The sequence below is a fragment of the Phragmites australis genome, chromosome 3 (assembly GCF_958298935.1).
Source record: "Phragmites australis chromosome 3, lpPhrAust1.1, whole genome shotgun sequence".
NCBI lineage: Eukaryota > Viridiplantae > Streptophyta > Magnoliopsida > Poales > Poaceae > Phragmites > Phragmites australis.
In genome coordinates, this window is record NC_084923.1 from 658,352 (window position 1) to 679,478 (window position 21,127).

At 44.0% G+C, this 21,127-nt stretch overlaps 4 protein-coding genes across 5 annotated transcripts; 2 read left to right on the forward strand and 2 right to left on the reverse strand.

Annotated features, from left to right (window-relative positions):
• Positions 1 to 1,166: 1,166 nt before the first annotated feature.
• On the forward strand, positions 1,167 to 3,746 carry LOC133911362 (probable glucuronosyltransferase Os03g0107900). Its single transcript, XM_062353575.1, has 3 exons — positions 1,167 to 1,803; positions 2,182 to 2,426; positions 2,776 to 3,746. The coding sequence occupies exons 1-3, from the start codon at positions 1,240 to 1,242 to the stop codon at positions 3,230 to 3,232; spliced, it is 1,266 nt and encodes a 421-aa protein (XP_062209559.1). The 5' UTR covers positions 1,167 to 1,239; the 3' UTR covers positions 3,233 to 3,746.
• A 2,969-nt stretch (positions 3,747 to 6,715) lies between these two features.
• Positions 6,716 to 11,424, reverse strand: LOC133911365 (arsenate reductase 2.2). The gene is made up of 2 exons (XM_062353579.1): positions 11,138 to 11,424; positions 6,716 to 7,101 (listed from the first exon to the last, which is right to left on the reverse strand). Exons 1-2 carry the CDS (start codon positions 11,360 to 11,362, stop codon positions 6,931 to 6,933), a joined length of 396 nt encoding a protein of 131 aa, XP_062209563.1. The 5' UTR covers positions 11,363 to 11,424; the 3' UTR covers positions 6,716 to 6,930.
• Positions 11,425 to 11,463: 39 nt separating this feature from the next.
• Positions 11,464 to 16,430, forward strand: LOC133911363 (uncharacterized). 2 transcript variants are annotated; one of them, XM_062353576.1, is made up of 13 exons: positions 11,466 to 11,892; positions 12,255 to 12,333; positions 12,438 to 12,527; positions 12,600 to 12,644; positions 12,784 to 12,822; positions 13,118 to 13,171; positions 13,248 to 13,322; positions 14,096 to 14,206; positions 14,310 to 14,443; positions 14,554 to 14,593; positions 15,281 to 15,343; positions 15,427 to 15,608; positions 15,719 to 16,430. In XM_062353576.1, exons 1-13 carry the CDS (start codon positions 11,510 to 11,512, stop codon positions 16,209 to 16,211), a joined length of 1,788 nt encoding a protein of 595 aa, XP_062209560.1. In that variant the 5' UTR covers positions 11,466 to 11,509; the 3' UTR covers positions 16,212 to 16,430. The 2 variants fall into 2 exon arrangements, with proteins under 2 accessions (XP_062209561.1, XP_062209560.1); XM_062353577.1 differs by having other exon boundaries at positions 11,464 to 11,892; positions 12,438 to 12,644.
• Positions 16,431 to 16,648: 218 nt separating this feature from the next.
• On the reverse strand, positions 16,649 to 18,193 carry LOC133911364 (probable xyloglucan endotransglucosylase/hydrolase protein 32). The gene is made up of 3 exons (XM_062353578.1): positions 17,760 to 18,193; positions 17,548 to 17,648; positions 16,649 to 17,424 (listed from the first exon to the last, which is right to left on the reverse strand). Exons 1-3 carry the CDS (start codon positions 17,983 to 17,985, stop codon positions 16,852 to 16,854), a joined length of 900 nt encoding a protein of 299 aa, XP_062209562.1. The 5' UTR covers positions 17,986 to 18,193; the 3' UTR covers positions 16,649 to 16,851.
• Positions 18,194 to 21,127: the final 2,934 nt, after the last annotated feature.

Here is a 21,127-nt window from a genome sequence, read left to right on the forward strand (position 1 = left end):
CGGGTTCATCCTCTGGCAGTGGGTGGGATGCGTCGGTGACGTTGTACGCGGGGGTTGGGTGGCGTCGGTGGGCCTCTACGGCGGTGTCAGTCCCCAGGGCTACCGACGGCCCTATGCCTAATCTGGTCGACGTCTCTCCGAGGATGACTTCGATGGGATATGCTCGATTGCCTCTCACCCTCTCCTAGGCCTCTAACTGGTCGGTGAGGCTCAGTTGCAGCCGGTTGCGGCCTTGGTTGGCGTGCTAGGTGGTGCTGGTTTGGCACTTTCGTCATCGTCTCTTGGCCATGTTCCGACATGGACGGTGTGGATGGTATAATTTTTTGTGTGGAAGTTCGGGGTGGAGGAGTCACAGGTGTATGCCTTGCTTCGGTTCTTACCGGGGCTGAGGTCGGTGACGCCCACGGGCGTCATTCCCTCCCTAGAGACGACCTCATGGTGGCTTCTCCCTCGTCATTTTCTCTAGGTGAAAACCTTGTTCGGGCTTCTAGACAGACGCTGATAATGTTGGCATCACTTCTTTCCTAAAGGCGTCACATCAGAGCTTCCCTCCACGCTCTTTAGCTAATTGGAGTTCTTTGGTTTTCTTTTGTAGCTTGACCCTATGTTCTTCGATTGTCATTGACTCCCCTTGATTGGTGCCTCTTGACAGCGGTGGTGATGCGATGTGTGCTCCTCTGAAGCAACGTGCTGCCAGCTTGGTTCGTGAGTTGAGGTGCAACGTGGGAGCAAGACTCCGTCGACCGATTTGAGAGTTGAGGTGCAGCGTAGGAGCAGGGCTCTGCCGATCGTTTAGAGTTGACATGCGGCGTGAGAGCTTGGCTTCGTCGAATGAGTCAGTTGGATAGTGTGTGAGTTGAATTATGTTGGACTTCACCGTTTGTCCGACTGTGTCTTTTTGTGTTTGGTGTCATTCTGCCGATAGGAGGCCGTATTGTTGTGTGGGGTCTCTGCCGATTTGGTTCTCCTAAACCGTGCTTTTATGCTCCGCTCAGTCTGGACCTAACTTCTTTGCATCAATATCAACATTTTAGATGTATTTTTCATCTGTATTATCAGCTACATCAATGACAAGTGGAGTCTGATCCTATATGTCAATGACATAAGATGGTGATATTTATATGATGGTATAGATAAAATTAATCCTAACTTCTTCTTTATCAGTTCTTGTGCCTGTTTGTTTAAAAAAACAACAGCAACCAACCATGCCCCAAAGCAAAGCACAGCCTTAGCTCCGCCATGAGAGATCCCAAGCCGAGGAGAAGCCAAGCAGCTCCCAGCCTCGCCGCCAAGCTGAGGAAACACTCCACGTGCCTCCTCCTCCTCCTCTGGTTCGCCCTCTCCCTCTACCTCTTCCTCTCCGCCACGCCGCCCGCCGCCGCGCCGCTCCGCCACTCCGCCTTCCTCCGCCCCAAGCCCCGCGCCCTCGCCGCCACCAACGCCGCGCCCTCCGTCCGGATCTACGTCTACGACCTCCCCGCCCGCTTCAACCGCGACTGGGTGGCCGCCGACGCGCGGTGCGCGCGCCACCTCTTCGCGGCGGAGGTGGCGGTGCACGAGGCGCTGCTGGGCTTCGCCGGCCGCGCCGCGCGACCCGAGGACGCCGACCTCTTCTTCGTGCCCGTCTACGTCTCCTGCAACTTCTCCACGCCCAACGGCTTCCCCTCGTTGTCAAACGCCCGGGAGCTGCTCTCCGAGGCCGTGGAACTCGTCCGGAGGGAGATGCCGTACTGGAACCGGTCCGCCGGAGCCGACCACGTCTTCGTCGCCTCGCACGACTTCGGCGCCTGCTTCCATCCCATGGTGAGTTGAGTTCACCACAAAGCTTCGAGTTCGTCTAATAGCTCGTGCACCTAAATTTCTTGGGTGCAAATAGGAGGTTGTAAGAAACAAGTCATTTGCTTGCTTTATGGCTTGATAATGGCACAGAGCAGCTATTCGTGATTGGGATTGGTCACGATGGGGTTCCAGTTCACCTAGTTCTGGATCCATAATTGAGGTCAACTCAATTAATTCATGCAAAATTGAGCCTAAATTATCCAGTTTCTCACCCCAAGTACGTTTAAGAACTCCTTGTCACGATGGAACTCAGTTAGTTTAGAATTTAATTCAACACAGTTTGCCGATCCCGGCATTTAAGGGAACTGCCTGATCACACTAAAGTTTCCATCTTTTTATTAGGAGGATGTAGCTATTGCGGACGGCATACCGGAGTTCCTGAAGAGGTCCATCCTCCTACAGACGTTCGGTGTACAGGGCCATCATGTATGCCAGGATGTGGAGCATGTGGTGATCCCACCTCACGTGCCACCGGAGGTGGCGCATGAGCTTCCAGAGCTGGAGAAGGCGCACAGGGACATTTTTGCCTTCTTCCGAGGCAAGATGGAGCTCCATCCCAAAAACATTAGTGGCCGCTTCTACAGCAAGTAAGCATATACTGCAAACTTAACCTTTCGTTAAGTCGCTTCATCTAGCAATTATCCCAAAATGACTTGCGAGGGGATTTGATTTTACGGTGATTCCTAGGTTCTGCCTCACTTTAGCTGTGCCTTCTAAATACTTGGACACAGTTTTGTTAAAAGATCTTAATACTCCAGGAGGCTAACCTAAATAAAACCTAACAATGCGTAAGTGTGGCATCATCGATAACACTATAAAAGTTATATTTCGTCAATATTCTACCTATGAATAGCAGGATCTTGTATATAAACTACATTTGACTTTGGTAGTGATCAGATTTGCAATTTTCTGGCTCATACCTTCTCCTTACAACAGGAAAGTGAGGACTGAGCTTCAGCAACATTATGGTCGCAATCGCAAGTTCTACCTTAAGAGAAAGCGGTACGGCAACTACCGATCGGAGATGGCTCGGTCATTGTTCTGCCTCTGTCCGCTGGGATGGGCCCCATGGAGTCCTCGGCTTGTGGAGTCAGTCCTCCTCGGCTGCATTCCAGTCATAATTGCCGATAACATACGCCTGCCGTTCCCTTCCATCCTTCGGTGGCCGGACATCTCGTTGCAGGTGGCTGAGAAGGAAATTACCAGCCTTGAGATGGTGCTCGACCATGTCGTGGCAACGAATTTGACAGTGATACAGAAGAACTTGTGGGACCCGGTGAAGAGGAAGGCGCTGGTTTTCAACCGTCCAATGGAAGTGGGAGACGCTACATGGCAAGTGTTGAGGGAGCTTGAGGTTTTGCTAGACCGGTCTCAGAGGAGTTATGTTGGGTAGTGGAGGAGGTGATGAACAGAGAGGGTGCGTTTGTCTAATCCGTTGCAGCTGTGCAACCATGGTCTGCAGCCTACACATGCCACCCGACTGACAACATCAACAGTCGAGACGACTGAGCCTGAGCTCTACTTTTAACATGGATTTTTCTCGCCAGAATTTCACAATATCAATTTCAGACCTTCGGTTGGTCGATCGGATGCTTTGTTAGTGGTGCAGGTCAACCTACATTTGCTGGTTGGTGCCTAACTGGAGATCCTAATCTGGGGTTGTGAGCTGACAAACTCTGTACAGGGAATTAGTTTTATTCATTTATTTATTCTTGTAAAAAGTGTGAAGAGCCTGCTTTTCTTGCGACAGGAAGAACATAGATTATATTATAGGATGATGATATGTATGTTGATACTTTCTGCTGATATGGTTGTACACTTGTACTTGTAGTCTTGTAGAGTTGTTGGACTGTTCCAACTGCTAGAGTAGCCTGATGATTTTGTAATGGAAGTGCTCAGTTTTTGCATGATGATGATTGATGAGGACATGATGTATCAAACGTGGCAGGCGTTCAGCACAGCACCAGAAATGTAATGCATGATTTCAACGCCTGAATTGCTTGGGGAGAACCTTGCTAAGAATATTTTGACTGTGCAATGACCAGAAACACTATTAAAAGCACCTTGGAACATGATCAAGCTTTATTCTTAGCAATTTCCAACGGCAAACATCAACTTGTTCAAGGCGGGAAAAAAAAACCACGAGAAGGCAAATTTAATTTCCTGAATTCAGTGCAGACAGCTATCCGAACGATGAAAAAAAAATCAAGATTGATTTTTAGGGTAAAGTTGTTCTCCTACCCTTAGGCCACTTATAATTTTACTCTCAACCTGACGAGGATAGGACTCTTTTGAATACATATAAGGTGAATTTATTTTTTATTGTTCATATTTTCTTTATAAATAAGATATTACTAAATTTTTGTATTATTTTATTGCTTAAGAACATAGAAAGAGTACCACAATCTTATCTGGACGTCATCACTCGAAAACAAATCTACTCGAAGTCGAGCTCTAGTTGAACTATAAATTATATTCGGAGTTCTAGAACATCACGTCAATAAAATAGATATAACTCTTGCATACGAAATCGGATTGAGATGATTTTGAACTTCCTGGAAAACTTATGACGAGCCATTTCAATAGATCTTGTCTTGACCAAATATTCTTTATAGCTTAGTCATAGTCGATGAAATAAGGTGTTGCGTCACCGTTTTAAGCCTTGTCGGGTCTTATAATCGTGTCGGGGTCGGAGTCCAGATTGTGTACGTCTTTATCCATAGCTGCATAATCCTAGATCGACCTCCTTACATCCCTTATATATATACAGTAGCTATCGTAGTTTGGACTTGAGTTTTGCTTAAATTATTCTGTTTTAAACAGTTTCACTGTATATCGGTTTGTAGAATCCCAACTCAAGTACTTCATTGATAATCAACAATATTCAGATTACATCTACCTATTTTTTCTTGTGTTCTCGATTCACTTGCAGGAAAAGCCTTCTTGACGAGGTTAACCACGTCTTGGCACGGTTAATAACCACGGAGTAATGGTTACAAGAGTTCTCGATTTGTTCTGGTCAGAGCCTTTAGATCATCAATATCGAAGCTCCACCAAATCGACTCATCATATTATCTTTCGGAAGACCTTAGATAAGTCAATTTGTTGAATATTACTGTTTATCAATAAAGTACTCAAGTTGGGGTTCTACAAACTAATATACGATGAAACTGTCTAAAATAAAATAATCTAAGCGAAATCGAAGCCTAAACTACGACGGCTACTATATATATGGGGGACGTGAGAAGATCAACCTAGGGTTGTGTAGCCGTGGATAGAGGCGTACACAACCTAGACTTCGATCCCAATACGATTACAAGACTCGACAAGACCCAAAACGGTGACACATCACCTTATTTTATCGACTTTGACTAAGCTATAAAGAATATTTGATCAAGACTAATCCATTAGAAAGAGCACGTTATAAGCTTTCTCTTAAGATCGTCTTAATCGGATTTCGTATGTGAAAGTTATGCTCGTTTTATTGACGTGCTGTTCTAGGACTTCGAATAGAATTTGTAGTTCGACTAAGAGCTCGACTTCGAGTTTGTGTAGACTTGACCTTCGAGTGATGACGTCCAAGTAAAATTATGGTGCTTTTCTCATATCCTAAACAACAAAACAACATAAAAAATTAGTAATATCTTTTTAAAAAAAAATAAACAATGAAGAACAAATTTACCTTGTATGTATCTAAAGTAGCCATGTCCTCGTCACAACCACTACGATCTCAACCGCGCAAGATTCAACCATTCAGCTTAACATACCTAAAAATGAGCACTGCAGAAAAAAAAAACACCCAACAAAGGTAATAATTAATGTTTCGCTGTATTCAGAGCCACCTCCTTTTGGCCTTCTCAATGCTTTAACATGGCTGATTTTTTAGACATTAATTGGATATCTACGTAAATAAAAAGCTAATATTGTAAGCTATTTAAAGAGGGGAGAGATAGAGATTGTTTTTTATGAAAGAAATTAGGTGGTTGAGCCACCTAAGACATAAGACATCGCATTAAAAAGTTATAGTTTCTTTCTTATACTCTCTCTCTTCCCCCACATTTGATCCTCTGCGCACTTTATGACACAAGCACTACTCACCTCTCCTCTCCCCGTAAAGCAACACATTTGGCCCTATAAACAAAATGATAGTTTTGATCCTACTAAATACAACTATTAATTGTCTTAAAAGACCTAAAGAAACAATATATAGACACCATACATTAGAAGCTTATTTCTTAATACCAATTTCTTACTCTCTCTCTACTTTAATATATCACCTAAGATACAAAGCATTGAGAGTGGTCTTAGAATAGATCGGATTTCTACACCAGAAGTAACTAAAGGAACAATCATTCCACATCCCCCACATTTGATCCTCTGCTCACTTCATGACACAAGCACTACTCACCTCTCCTCTCCTTGTAAAGCAATACATTTGGCCATATAAACAAAATGATAGTTTTGATCATACTAAATGCAACTATTAATTGTCTTGAAAGACCTAAAGAAACAATATATAGACACCATTAGAAGCTTATTTCTTAATACCAATTTCTTACTCTCTCTCTCCTCTAATATATCACCTAAGATACAAAGCATTGAGAGTGATCTTAGAATAGATCGGATTTCTACACCAGAAGTAACTAAAGGAACAATCATTCCACATCAGTCTTATACTATACAAAAGGAAATATTACTGTAGCGTCACTCTGGAGTAAAGAAAAAACTAGGTCTTATGTAACGATATGCATTATTGGTTCTCAGTCAAGAAAGCAGGCATCAAAATTTATGTGAGCAGAATCCAGATCTGAGCCAACATTGAGAACACATTGTTAATATAACTACAGCTAAAAGGCAAGATGTAAATGCCCACGGGTTGATGGAAGCAAAACATTTTCAATCTTTGCCATTGTAGTTTACAGTTTACATGCCGTGAAGTGACACTAATTGTTATTCAATAGAATGATCCACCAATGGAGATATGCCATTCTGATCAGCTATAGTATTCATAAACTACAAATGTCTAGCTTGTAGATAGTGATAATTTTTGAAACGTTCATAGGAGAATCTGTCTGACTTGAGTTGAAATACTCAAGAGCATACACCTTTGCAAGGAGCGTCCTTGCAGCGGCAAACAGGCCTCCCTGAAAGTTCCCATCCATTGAATCCACGCTCAAGGACCATGATGTTCTTTACCCCTGAATCTTCCGTGGCGTCTGATAAATAGTCATGAAACATCTGTGCACAAGATGGACCCCGCACCTGCAGTTTGAGGGAACAGGTCACAAGAAAAACCAGCGGCAACTACCTCAAATTGGGAGGTAATTCGTGATTGAAGAACACATGCTATACAGTATATGATATCAGAGTCTAGAAGGAGGGATAAATGTATGGAGGCATGTGTCTCTTGATTTCCCTTTGGGATTAACAATGCCGTTGCTGGATCATCACAAAAAACAAATTATTGTTTCTATATTGTAGAATTAGGAGATACTATAAAGAGAGAAATTAAGAAATGCTAGATTACTAGTAGAGGATAAAGCTTAGTCTTGACCAGTGGATAGGACACAACAACTGCCAGGATAGAAGAAAGCCAGCCATGATATGCTAGAGCCGTGAATACGGCTGAGATCACATTAAACAGAAACCTAGTTCAGACAAAGATGATCTCTTTGTTGTTTTTCCTCACGAAGCTCGTAAGGTTATTTGATCACTTATGCCGTCGTAAATTGTACATGTAAACAACCATTTTTTTGCATTTCACAAAGGACTCACTACCATATTGAGACGCAGAAACAGGCATATAACTGCTATCCTTACACAACTTGATGCTACTACAGCAAAGGTTTACACAGACGCAGGGGGCTTCAATAGCAAAGGAAGGAATGCGTAACAGGGCGACACAATGTCAAAATATAGTTTCAGGTCTTTAATCGCATCAGTAAATTGTCTCTGTAGTTTGTAGCCACCGATTCCACTCTAACCAACTCTTAGTTCACGAACAAGATGTAAAGCTCCGATGCGGGACCACATCACATCACATCAGATGAACGAAAAAACATTAGGCAAAGGACACGTTTAAAATGTGGCCTATGCTCCAAGACACGATTTTTTTATTTAGCTAGTGGACACCATTCCTCTATGGTAATTTGTTGCAGGACAACGCGCCCATTATAATAGTATTGCTGGCTGAGAGGAGAGAATTGTTGTGAAAATAACACTCGGTGCCCCTTAACCAAGTTCGAGTCAGACCCATGCCCAACCGAGTTGGACGGCAAGCAGGCCGAGCCAGCTAAAGTCCTCCCGGTCCCGAATCCCTAATCCCCAAATCAGACTCGCCGCCGCTCTCTCCTCGCTGCCGCAACCAAGAAAGCAGCCGTCTTCCCCCGCCGCAAGCAGGATGTCTCGGTGAGAGCATGCAAGGAGGATGGCCCCGTCCGGTTCCTGTCGATTGCGGAGCGTGGACTCGCCTTCCAAGCCGCCGAGCCTCAAATGGGTGCCTGTCGGGTAAGCAAATCCCTCCTCCTCCTCCTCCTCCTTTAGATTCAGAAGTGTAGTAGGCAGAGCCCATTTTCTTGTTTGTATCTTTCATTTTTCTGATACAATGCATATCTGCTAGGATGGATCCGAACTCTGCTTGCAGAGTTTCTCTTAGAACGTAGCTTATGTTGAGTGGATGAGTGATGGTCAGCAGAATTATCATGTGACAAGCAACATTAACTGGGTTTTAGACAAGGATACAACCTGCTTTATAGATCTAATGAATAACCTTGATAAGGAGGTCAAACATGATAGCAATCAAAAGCTAGCTGTTACATTCTGGCACAAACAAAACAATATGTATGCCGAGATAAAATCTGACAGTGCCTTACTCGATGCATTTGAGCAATACTGGAAAATTAGGAAGCTCCCATTGCATGTTTTTGTGAGTGAAGGTTCAATTACATAGGCCCCTACCATTGTTAGCTCTTGTGTGGATGAAACCAACAATGTGAATGTCGGTAGCAATGAGCAAATTGCAAGCCAAAGCCAACATTGGTGTTACCCACACAACAGAACCAAGCTGATCAGGCACAACCTTTAGATAAATCCAAAACTGATGGCAAACCTGATTATATACCTGAGTCTGATGATGATGATGTAGATGACCTAACTGATTATATACCTGAGTCTGATGATGATGATGTAGATGACCTAACTGATGCTGACCCAAATCCCTCAAGCAAACCCAAAGAATCAACAAAAGCAAAAGAACCAGCTATTAACCCTTGGGGTGAGCTCGATGAGATTGAGTATGTGGGAGTCAATGATGAGAAGGACAATTACAAGGACCTGGTGTCAGATGATGAGGTTGACAATCCAGATTATATACCTGACTCTGATGATGATGATGTAGACGACCTAGCTGCGAATGATGAAAAGGGTTGTGACCATCTTACCCATATGACTGATGTTGAAAATCCTACCATTGCAGTGGGAGTTACTTTTGAAGATGGTGATTGTTTCAAGAGATGTATTAGACAGTATGCAGTGTTGAATGAGGTGGAACTTGCAGCTCCTTATTTTGAGTCTACAAGGTACAAGGCATACTACAAAGCCAAGAAGTGCAAATGGAAGATTCATGCATCTAGGTTGCATGATGGTAGGACTTGGATGGTATGTATCCATTTTTGCTAAATTTTTTTGACAAATTTACACACTTTAGTGTAGTGTATAGCTAATATTTGTATGATTGTTTATATTGCATATCAAGAAGATTCCATACCAGCATTCATGTGCTAGCACAAGCAAATTGGAGAATAATTGCATAGCAACTAATCATTGGGTTAAGGATAGGATAATCAACAAGCTTGGGAGACCCAACCTTGGGAGTTGCTGTTTAAAGAAGACATTAGAAGAGAAGTATTGCATCAACATATCCTACTATGTAGTATGGGATGGTAGCCAGATGACACTTGAAGAGATTTTGGGTGGCTGGGAAGACAGTTTTGAAGCTGTATTTGGCTTCAAGGTAGAGATAGAGAAGAGGTGTCCTGTAAGCATTGTGGAGATATGCTATGATGCTGTCAATGGGAAGCATAGGTTTAGTAAGATGTTTGTAGCCCTCAAGATCTGCATTGATGGATTTCTAAATGGTTGCAGACCATATATGGGGGTTGATTCTACTGTGCTAACAGGGAAGTGGAGGGGTTAGTTGGCATCTGCAATTGGGATAGATGGCCATGATTGGATGTACCCTGTAGCATATGGTGTTTTTGAGTCAGAATCCAAGGACAATTGGGAGTGGTTCATGTCATGCTTGCACAAGGCTATAAGATCATCAAGAGGTCTGTTTATTTCTACAGATGCAAGGAAGGGCATAGATGCTGCAGTTACAAGGGTGTTTAATAATGGGGTTGAGCACAGAGAATGCATGAGGTATCTTGTAAAGAATTTCCAAAAGAGGTTCCAGGGAGAGGTTTTTGAGAGGAATCTGTGGCCTGCTTCAAGGGCATACAAGAAAGAGTTGTTTGATACTCACTACAATGCCATGAAGCAAGCATGTCCAAGAGACATGGAGTGGATTGAAGAGAACCACAAGCACTTATGAACCAGAAGCATGTTCTCTACATTCTGCAAGTGTGATTATGTCACAAACAACATTTCTGAGACCTTCAACAGCTGCATTAGACTTGAAAAATCACTATCTGTAGTGGAGCTGATAGACAAGATAAGGCAGATGATCATGGAAAGGTTCTGCACAAGAGCTAGGCTTGCTCTGAAGCTGAAAGGTAAGATTCTACCACATATCATGAAACTCTTATATGCCAAGAGTAGGAACTTGCACTACAATATCCACAAGAGTCTACCTTTTATTAGGGAAATTGGTGGGGTGAATAGAAACTTGAAAACTTGGAGGCATTCTGTTAACCTTAACATGAAGGAATGTAGCTGCAATGAATGGCAGTTAACAGGGCTACCATGTAGACATGCAATTTCCTTCATTAGGTCGCTTAGGGAAATAGATTTGGAGGATTTTGTCCACAAGTACTACTCTGTCGAAATGTTCAAGGCTACATATACAGGTTATGTAGTACCTCAGTAAGATAAAAGTGAATGAGAGAAGGTGGACAAGTGGTTCAAACTATTACCACCTATCCAAAAAGGGCAGCTGGGAGGCCAAGGATGAGAAGGTATGCCTCCAAGTGCCAAAAATTCAAGAAATAAGAAGGTAACAAACTGCTTGCAAGTGACGCGCTGCATAAACAAATGGAGAAGAGAAGCAGCGGAGCAACATAGAAGGAGTGGGGGTGCGGACCTTGCTGAGGGCGCAGTGGAAGACGAGGGTTTCCTTGCCCCCCGTGGCCTGGGCCAGCTCCGGCATCCGCTCCGCGAAGCTGTCGCTGGCGTAGTGGTGCGACCCCGCGATGTGGCCGTCGTAGCTCCTCTCCTCGTCCCTGACGTCGACGATGGCGATGCGGGGGTCGCGGGCCAGGGACAGCAGCTGCGCCGCCGACACGTACGACACGCCCCTCCTCGCCATCGCCGCCGTGCCCAATCCGGAGCCTGGGAATCCAATTGTATTCTATTCTACCCCTGGAGCGACGCCGACGCGATTTATGGAATGGGCCTTATTTTCATGGGCCTCAAACACTTTGATAGTAAAAGGGCCCATCTATTGTATTGGCAAATGGCAATGGCATCCCTCTCGCCTGCGCCGCCGTCGCGCTCCCAAGCCAGGCGGTGGATGCCGCCGGCGCTGGAGGATTTTTTCGAAGAGGATGATGTTGAGGTCGACTACGGCGAAGAAGACCAGGAGGATGACCAAGGGTCCGAGGGGGAAGGATCGGAGGAGCAGGAGGAAGGAGAGGACGGGGAAGGATCAGACGGCGACGACGAAGAGGAAGAAGAGGGGGAGGGGGGAGACAGTGCTCGGGAGGGTAGCATGATGTCCGGCCGAGCTAGGATTTCCGGGGTGGCGGGGGCTACCGGCGGCGCGGCAGAGAGGGTGAGCATGCCCACCTGCCCCGTATGTATGGAGGCATGGACCTCCGACGGCCCGCATCGCATCAGGTGAGCAAGTCCGAGTTCAGCGATGCTTCATTTACTCTGAAAATTTGTTCGACCCGCATTGCTAGTTTACCCGTTGTGGAGATATCTCCGAGAACAAAATCTGTATGTGAAAGTCAGATGAATGTCAAAGTGTATCTTATTGATCTACGAAACATGAATAGAAACGGCTAGGTCATGCTTATTTTTCCATTTTTAATAGGACAAATGAACGTTTTCAGAGAATGCGGAGTTGCGCATCAAATTGCCATTGTCAGTGTGTTTTGTTGAACTTCAATTGCTGTTTCCATGGATGTGCCTATCCTTTGTCTTGAATGGTCATGCATAGGATCTGAAATGACTAACTTGGGTGATATTCTATGTAGTTGTATTCCCTGTGGGCATGTCTACGGGAGATCTTGCCTAGAGAGATGGTTAACCCAGCGTGGGAATCGAAGTTCGACGGTATGTATGCCAGTGGGGTGCAAGTTTAATTAGAATGGCGAGCATTCCGTCTCTAAGAGATATCATTCTCCATGATTTTAAGTTTTCCCTTTATTGTATTTCAGTGCCCTCAGTGTGGCAAAAGGTTTAAACATAAGGACATCATCAACCTCTATGCACCAGAGGTTGCCATTCCAAATAATGAGCTTGAAAAGGTCAATTTGATTGTTTCACTTTTCTCTGGAAATTTCATTGATCGTGAACTAAAGCTTGTTTCAACTCTGCAGGAAATTTTGTATTTAAGAGAGAAAACTGATTCCCTTGAGAAAATGGTGATTAATTTTGCTCTGACATCTAACAGCTCTTCTAGCCTTCTGTTCCTTTTCAGTAACTAGAGTATACCAAAAAGAAAAGACATCTTTGTAGTTGGTATTGATAACTTTTCTAACTCATGTTTTTGCTTGTCATAAGATTATCCACCATGGGAAATTGCTTGAGGGTATTACTAAGGTATGTGTAACCGCCTTTTAGCTGTTTAAATTGTTCCACTCTGAGTACATGATGATTGTGTCAGCGCATAGTGTCATTACAAAAGATGTATGACTGGTCATTCATGAGACTGTAATTTATACGCATGTCTACCCCAATTTGCTTTGGACTAAAGGCTTTGTTGTTGTTGTAATATCAGAGGTTCATCATCTTGAATTAAGACATCTCTTATCCTATTATCTTTCTTCATTGTCTGTTGTTGTAACTTTTAACTATAACTTTGTGCGTATGTTTACTTGTGCTGTGTGCCTTACAGAAGCAGATTGGTACGGAGCAGACAATAATAGATGCTGGTAGATCAAAGAGACGGGTAATGCCAGTTAATTTTCAGTGATTAATCATCGTAAGGTATAGCTCATGTCAAAACTTTTGGTTCCTCTGTGAAGAGATTGGCAGAGCACTCGGATGGAGCAGCACATCTGGAGCCATCTACCTCAGTCACAGTAAATTTTAGCTTACAGGTACTTTTTTTAAAGTACCATCTGTAGATTTTATACTAATCAATTTGTTGTGATCCTTATTTTTAGTTTCGTGTAACCTATTTCAACTTCAGTCATTAGTGTGTACAGCATGCTTTAATCGTGATTGCTATCTGGTGTATATGCTGACCTGTCAATTGCATGTAAACTGAGGAATTTTTTCTAGGCTGAACTGGTTATTATGTACCTTCTTTATTTGCATGTTATGGTTACAAGTTGATCGGAATATTTACACTCATGGCAAGAATAAATAATCTCAATTTTTCTACCTCTGCTAGGAAGCTAGCTTTTCATTAGTTGCTTTGTATTAGTGTACTGTGTTTTATCCTTGCATCCATTTGCCAACACGTGCTCGGCATATAGGAATTTAGTTTCCTTCGCGTTACTTATTGCAACTGCTTGCTGTCTTGAGTTTCATGACTTTTGAATAGAACCATCACACTTGCTCATGAAATATGTCACTCCAACATTGTCATGTCTTGTGTATTTGTTGAGGTTTGACTTCATGGCTTTAGAGAGTAATTAAAGTACCTTGATGCAACTTTGGTCAATAATTAACTAAAAGTCAAGACTCATAGAGGCTTCAGGGATTTGTAGAGCCGATCCCCTGTGGATTATCTAATTGTTTGATTTTTTTTTTCCCAAGAATGCAGTATAATTGTTTGATTTCTAAGTTTATCACTGATTGCTGGTTTCTTTTTGCCACCCTAAATTAAACTGCCAGCATTGTTTCAATTGTCAACAATGTTTTGTAGAATGAATTATTTTTGGATGGAGCTCGAGTCATCAGCATAGATGCATCTAACCAAATAATACTTGCTTCTGGAAGGGCAACTGGTGTAGATGTTGAACATGTTCTTACTAAGGTATGTAATTTAAATTTTGTGCAATGCCAGATGAACTGTGGTACTTGTGCTTATCACAACTAAATTACAACATTCACTTTATTGTCATTTTTTATGCCAACAGATTAGCATGCTTTCCACCCATGAAGCATGTAAAATTCAACTTCCTCCCGATACTAAAGCTGTTAGGGATATGTGTATCCTGCCTGGTGGCTCTGCTATTTTTACGTCACTAGGCAGGAGGCTATCACTTTTCAGGTTTGTCTTGAATCTTATGAAAAGTTGTGGTTCCTGCTGTTTTTTATTGCCTGATACTGTGTTCCAGCATAATTCTTTCTAACGCTTCTCTTGATTTATTTTGAAACCAGCATGACAACTAACAGTGTCGTTCTTCAATGTGATTTACCGGTAATTATCTGGCTTGCTAATCTAATCACTTGCACATAATGCTACTGTCTCCTTTTTATTATCCCTAGAAGGTCCCTGTAGAATATGTTGTTTGATATATGCTTTTTTAACCTGTTTGGGATTTGATCGATGAAAGTTTACATAGTGTTGATGGAGCTATGTAAAATAGAGCTGGTCTAGTGCTACTTAGTTATTTTGTCTTGGTATATATTCATAGACACAATAAATGAGTACGCATACCATCTCAATCATTTGACTCTCACCAGACCTATAAAATCAACGACAGAATAAATATATGCCTCAGTAGGGGCCTCCTTACCATTTTTCCCTTTTGTAAAAGAAAAATCTACGACAGAAAAGTCTTTGGAACTCCAGTTTTTTTATTTTTTTAAGGGAATACATTAGGGGAAACCCCTGCTGTGGTTTATATTTATTATATAGAAAAGGGAGAGAGAACAAACAACTCCAGTTTTTTTTTAAAAAAAAATACAGTAGGGGAAACCCCTGCTGTGGTTTATATTTATATATAAAAGGGAGAGAGAACAACGAACTCCAGTTTTTTGGCAATCATTTATAGTTTTTTCCACCTTGATGGAACATTACTGGATGACTTTGAATAGGCAAATTAGGTGAAGCATATACATATATTCTATCTAATTTTACTATCTATATCACAATACTGTGCAGGCCCCTGGTTGGTCGTGTTCAGCAGATGTATCTAGTTCACGTCATGTTTATGCTGGATTGCAGGTTAATCTTTCAATATCTCCTCATCTTAAGCTTATTATGTCCTTGCAAGGTTTGACATAAATTGCTTTGTTTGTATACTGCAGAACGGCATGCTTTTGGTCTTTGATATCCGTCAAACTGCAAGACCCTTGCATTCTATGGTGGGGCTATCCGCACATCCAGTTCATACACTCCACTCCGTCATTGATAACAACGGTTCCAGGAAGGTTCTTTCTGCTTCTGCTGTAGGTCCCTGCATGTGGGATGCTGATGAAAATCAAAGCAGGTATGACACGGTAATTGTTCAACAAATTAGTATCGTGCAGTTCCTACTGATGATTAATATTTAAGTTTGGTTATTTGTGGTCCTCATCTATGGTCTCTGGGTTCTTTCAGGCCACATTCACTAACTGGGATGGAAATTCAACGTGTATGCATTTCTCTTGCATGTGCCCCTCCGTCAAGCGATCTTTTGGTGGCTTCCTTCCGGCCCAAAGTTGATGCATCCGAATATGCCACCACATCTCAGGTGTATCTATCACAAACACCTACGCGCTCTGGCTCAGGAAAATTAGGGCATCATACCCTTCTGAGGAGGACGGGTAACATGTCCGTTGCTGAAGGCACGACATGCTATGCCAACGTAAGCGAAGTACGCATGTCGAAATCCGCAATCATACCTTATGGAGACAATCAACGTCTCTTCGCCTACGGAGACGAGTCGCTGCGTGGGGTCCGGACTTGGCAACTACCTTCGTTTGCGATCCATGCTGATCTCTGCTCCCACCAGCAACCCATCCTTGATTTAAGGTATGCTGAAAGTTCAGGTGGAGGGAGGTATCTTGGGTGCTTAAGCGAGGAAAAGTTGCAGGTCTTCAGAATTAGGTAGCATGTCAGGGAGCAGTCGTAGTAGACTTAGCCTTTTGATTTTACTTTTGGTAGCTCAGCTAGTCGTAGTATATTAGTTTGTACAGAAGAAACTAAACTGCAGTCTAGTCTTTTGCTGTGTACGGTGTTCGTGAAAGGAGGAATAGTTTTGCACGTTGTAGTTCTGCACTTGTATGCTCAGCTGTTTTCACTTTTCAGCAGTGCAGTTATCATTATTTCTTGGAGGTTTTGTCAGTCCAAAGCTGATGCTTATTGGTGTTCAGTTCTGAGAAATAAGTTTTGCTGTCAAATTCGCGGACTCCATTAATCAAGTTGTGATGAAATTCAGTTCTGATTGCACGCTGAAAATTTGGCTCTGATGAAATTATATCATAATTTCAGTTTTTCTTTGGGTCACTCACGCCTCAATCGATTCATGTGCGTGCAACGACAGAGGCCTCAACAAAACCAATATCGTGGTTGCAAACATGGCAGAATCCATCATCTAGTACAAGTCGGACGTAACGCACACCACCTTTACGTCCACTCAGAGTATTGCACGCCTCAGCCACTAATCAGCACGTTTACAAGGGAAGGGCGGCGGTAATTAAACCAATCGTAGAAATCTCGATTGATTTACGATGTTTAATCATAGCAGCGAGCTAACACTCGGGGTATAATGCGTGATCCTTGGTGTAATCCTGGCAGTAGTAGTAGACCATGGACCTCTGCTGCGCCCACTGCATGGCGCTGAGCTGCTGCGCGCTGAGCCCGGTGCCCGAGGGCGAGGCCGGCACCGGGTGGCAGCTCGCCGGCGCGCCGGTCTCGCACCCGGCGATCCTGAACCCCTGGAACCGGGCCACGAAGGGCTGGTACTGGTAGTCGGCCCTGTACCGCCCGCCGTCGGTGGCCCAGTCGGAGGCGTCCCAGATGGAGCCGTACGCCCACATCTCCCGGTCCGGGAACGTGGCCTTCCGAGGGTACCGCCGCACGGGGATGTCGTCCACGAGGAAGACGATCTCGTCGGGGTTCCAGAGGATGGCGTAGTGGTGGAAGTCGGCCGCCGGGTCGAACCAGAGGTGGAACCTCATCTCGCGCCCGACCAGGTGGGAGCCATCGCCGGTGCCGCGCACGTACACGTTGGTCTGCAGCGTGTAGGGCTCGCCGGGGACCGTGCCCAGCAGCTCCATGTCGATCTCGTCGTGGTTCCCAGGGTACAGCTCGTTGTTGGACAGCTGCAGAGCAAGCTCGTAAAATTAATTAAGCCTCGATCGGCTACATGTACGTACGCACACGTGGAAGAATCATGCCATCCTCTGGACTCTGGACTCTGGACTCTGAATTGGTTGCTCACTCACGTAGAAGGCGGTGTTGACGCCGGCGGTGTAGCCGCGCTGGACCTTGATCGACGCCCCGAAGTAGCCGTTCCGGTACGAACGCTTCGACTTGAACCCGCTGCCTGAGATCAAATGAAAGTTCAGCTCAAAGAGGTGAAGAGGCAGCTGGTCAATGGTATACGATCGATACGAGTGCTGGCCGGCTGCACACAGAAGAGTAGTGAGCGAGTGACCTGAGCTGCGGTCCATCCAGAGTGTGAGCGCCTTCTGGTCCTGCGAGAGAGCCTGGTGCTGCGGGCCCCACAGGTTGTTGTAGCCCTCCGAGAAGGCCATGGACCTGACCTTGGAGCTCGGGTAGTACCCGGGGGATTGGGAAGGCTGCGCCTGCGCTGCTGATGCATGGAGCATCACCATTGCAAGCATCGTCAGGCGGGCAAGGAGATTACGAGGCGCTGCCATCCTGCCCTCAACTCTTCACTCCTGCGTACAACTTGTCTTGCAGAGGCAGAGCAACGCAGAAGCAGCTGTGGCGTGTGTGTTTCCATCGCCTGCACTGGGCTATACTATATATACATATGAGTGGATGTGGATTGGGTGTCCCACTCCCAGCCCAGTGTTACTAGTAATCTGGGAGGCGGTTGTGGAGGTTATGCCCAGGTACCCTGATCTACACTCATGAAACCTGTCATCTACCGTACCAGAAACACTTTTAGATGAGCTTCGACTAATTAAATTGCAACCAGCTTGCCTGCTGGTTAAGGCTAGCATGCCCCTCTTCTGGGGCTGGGACTGGCAGTTGGGACATGCATGCTCTATAGGAGGACTATTACTCTGCTTTCGGTTGCTACAGTACTTACAAGTCTACCTACTCTCAAGTCTCAACTTTAACACCAAATTAAATTAAAGCAGCTAACCCTCCCCTTGGACCTTCCCATTTCTGTCTTGATTCTTCTGATCCAAGAAAAAGAAGTGTTTCAGTACCACGGTTTTCCGTTCATTACTCTTGGCCTGACTTAATCGGCCTAAATAATAGTATAATGATCCAATTAACGGCAACAGTGATCGCTGATGAGCAGCAGCAGCATACTTTCAGTAGACTTGTTCGGTAGTTGCGTACAGAACCGTGCGGAGCTGTTCCATGGTCTATCTAGTCGCTGTCAGAGGAGGAAACGACGTGCACAGGCGAGGTTAGTTCACCTGGGTGATGAGCGAGATAAAGGAGGGACCATTGCTAGCTAGTGATCGAAACAGTGCAACAGTTGGTGATCACATCACGTATCATAATTTGGGCAACTAATTTGGTCAATCAACCAGTACCCGGCCGGCCTAGGAAGATACTAGCATGTATAGAAACCTACAGGCTCATATGAAATGTTGGAGTACAGATGTTGACCGTATTATTTTCACCTACGTACGTACGAGTACTACATTTTTTTTACATGCTCTGATGTCACACTAATTGTGAAATTAAATTAATAGGGAGTACTGACTAACTGTATGATTTAAAAAATTCACAGTTTATTCAGTTTGTCAAGTAGAATCCAGTTGATTGCAGAAACAAGAAGGATCTTGCCGCGAGTACCCCTAAGACCGAGCTAGGATATATATGTGCTGTTGTTTGGTGCGACGCTTCAACCTGAAGCACATGCAATTCTGCATGGGTTGGGTTGGTCGATCGCGCGTTGGCACGTCTTCGTCACCATCACATGTAGGAGTAGCATAGAAACTAATGAAGTTTTCTTCTTCTTTTTTAGTGTGTGGAACTCTTGGTTAGTATACATTTGTCAGGGATCAGCTACTGATGAACGGCCGTCAGCCTCCCAAATTTATTTGCTGCACCTGCACCGCTGCACGCGTACGAGTGCCGACAGACTAAACTGCATCTGCCTCGATCATACAAGTTGCAACCACTGTTCAAGCTACGTACTAGCTACTGCTGCATACGCTGCTGCGCCCACATATATGCAACCGATTGATCGATCTTCTATATGCATAACGTGTAATTGCTCAGACTCCAGATCGAGTACGAAGAAAATTGTAATGCAGCTAGTAGTCCTGAATGATTCTTATACGCCTGATGGACACAAGTATGTCCGGCCATACAGTTGCTAAAGCTGCCTAACACATTGCATTCCAGCATGCTGCATGCATATAGCTAGCCACGGATATATAATCTGGGAACCTACAGCAAAAAAAATCATGTACTTCTGGTGAGCAACCTTATATACATGACTACGCACTGCATTTAACTTCTGCGGATGCACATCGCAATCCTACTACCATGTATAACTGAATACATAACTGATCCATATTCATAACCTGGGAAATGTCAATCGGAATTGAGCGGTACTTTTGTTTCTGTAAAAAGTTAAGAAATTTGGTAGTTTGCACGGAATTATGCAAGTTATTGGTGCAACTGTGACTACTGAACTGACAAATACTACATCTAGTTAGTCTATCTACCCGTACCGAGTAGCTTACACAGGAACAGAAATTTATTGAGTATATATGTCTGTACATTGAAGATCGATCATGTGCATGCATGCATATCCTGATGGCTTAAACAAATTTTGGAAATGCATACATGTACTGCAGCTTCTGAACTGAACCACGATCGATCTTGGAAGAAGCTGCAAGTCAAGTAGTGCCCACTTGTAAGACAGCAACCGGCTGCACGGCACCTCCTTCACTAATTTGGACACTGACCTCTCTCCTAGAACCAGGGCTCTTTTCTGGTGTTAATAATCAATGAGAATTATGCATGCTACCCATTTCATTTGTACGCCAATCCAATCATCTTCCATTAATTCCAACCTATTTTTCTCAAGCTGCTTAGCAAGTTTTTTCGTTTCCCTTTGCTTGCAGTTGCAGGGCCTGTACGTTCGTGATCCTGCCGTTGCACATGACATGCAGAAGCATATATGCAACGAACAACTAACCGACTCTGAATTGCCATGTCAACTAACTCTGTACGGCATATATATGCTTGCTTGCTTTTCTAGACTGAATCATGCGTGGTCATTGTCTTTGACAATTGGCTTTGTAGGATCCTGTAGTGTACCTAACTCGACAGTGCCCCCAGCAGGCTACTAGTTTCGCTGATTTGCATAGTTAATTTGAACTTGCTTGGAATATGGGAATATCACTCGAAGAAGTTCAATTCCCGCAGGATTACCAAAAAAAAACGTGTTTCGAGCAGGCTTCTTATATACTGCATGTGCTAAGGAAAGCTAAGAGGTAGCATGCATTTCTAGCAATAGTAGGATCAATAAGATTTTCTTTTACAATTCGTACCGATGATCAAGATGAGGCGAAAGAAAACTAATTATTTCTTGGGGTCGAGATGATAATGCAGAGCACTGTTGATCTAGGAGTATTTGTTAAGCAGGATCGAGAAGGATTGAAGTGGATTAATTGGCAAAGATCAAGGGGATCTAGATTCCTGTAGATGGCTAGCTAGTACGTCTTCTTGCGGCGGTTGCGTCCATCGATCGATTGATGCACATATATATGCACGACAAAAGAGAGAGAAATTCAAAGGTGATTGGATGTGCTTTTGGAAGAACGCACACATGAGACCTTGATTTATTATTCTTTCAAC

Excerpts from the sequence above, each read along its gene's own strand:
- LOC133911362 (XM_062353575.1), top strand. The coding sequence starts at position 1,240 with ATGAGAGATCCCAAGCCGAGGAGAAGCCAAGCAGCTCCCAGCCTCGCC. Across the intron at positions 1,804-2,181 it reads GCGCCTGCTTCCATCCCATG|GAGGATGTAGCTATTGCGGA; the intron begins GTGAGTTGAGTT and ends TCTTTTTATTAG. Across the intron at positions 2,427-2,775 it reads AGTGGCCGCTTCTACAGCAA|GAAAGTGAGGACTGAGCTTC; the intron begins GTAAGCATATAC and ends TCCTTACAACAG.
- LOC133911365 (XM_062353579.1), bottom strand. The coding sequence starts at position 11,362 with ATGGCGAGGAGGGGCGTGTCGTACGTGTCGGCGGCGCAGCTGCTGTCC. Across the intron at positions 7,102-11,137 it reads TCCACTGCGCCCTCAGCAAG|GTGCGGGGTCCATCTTGTGC; the intron begins GTCCGCACCCCC and ends CTCAAACTGCAG.
- LOC133911363 (XM_062353577.1), top strand. The coding sequence starts at position 11,510 with ATGGCAATGGCATCCCTCTCGCCTGCGCCGCCGTCGCGCTCCCAAGCC. Across the intron at positions 14,594-15,280 it reads TTCTTCAATGTGATTTACCG|GCCCCTGGTTGGTCGTGTTC; the intron begins GTAATTATCTGG and ends AATACTGTGCAG. Across the intron at positions 15,609-15,718 it reads GCTGATGAAAATCAAAGCAG|GCCACATTCACTAACTGGGA; the intron begins GTATGACACGGT and ends GGGTTCTTTCAG.
- LOC133911364 (XM_062353578.1), bottom strand. The coding sequence starts at position 17,985 with ATGGCAGCGCCTCGTAATCTCCTTGCCCGCCTGACGATGCTTGCAATG. Across the intron at positions 17,649-17,759 it reads CTGGATGGACCGCAGCTCAG|GCAGCGGGTTCAAGTCGAAG; the intron begins GTCACTCGCTCA and ends ATTTGATCTCAG. Across the intron at positions 17,425-17,547 it reads GCGTCAACACCGCCTTCTAC|CTGTCCAACAACGAGCTGTA; the intron begins GTGAGTGAGCAA and ends CTTGCTCTGCAG.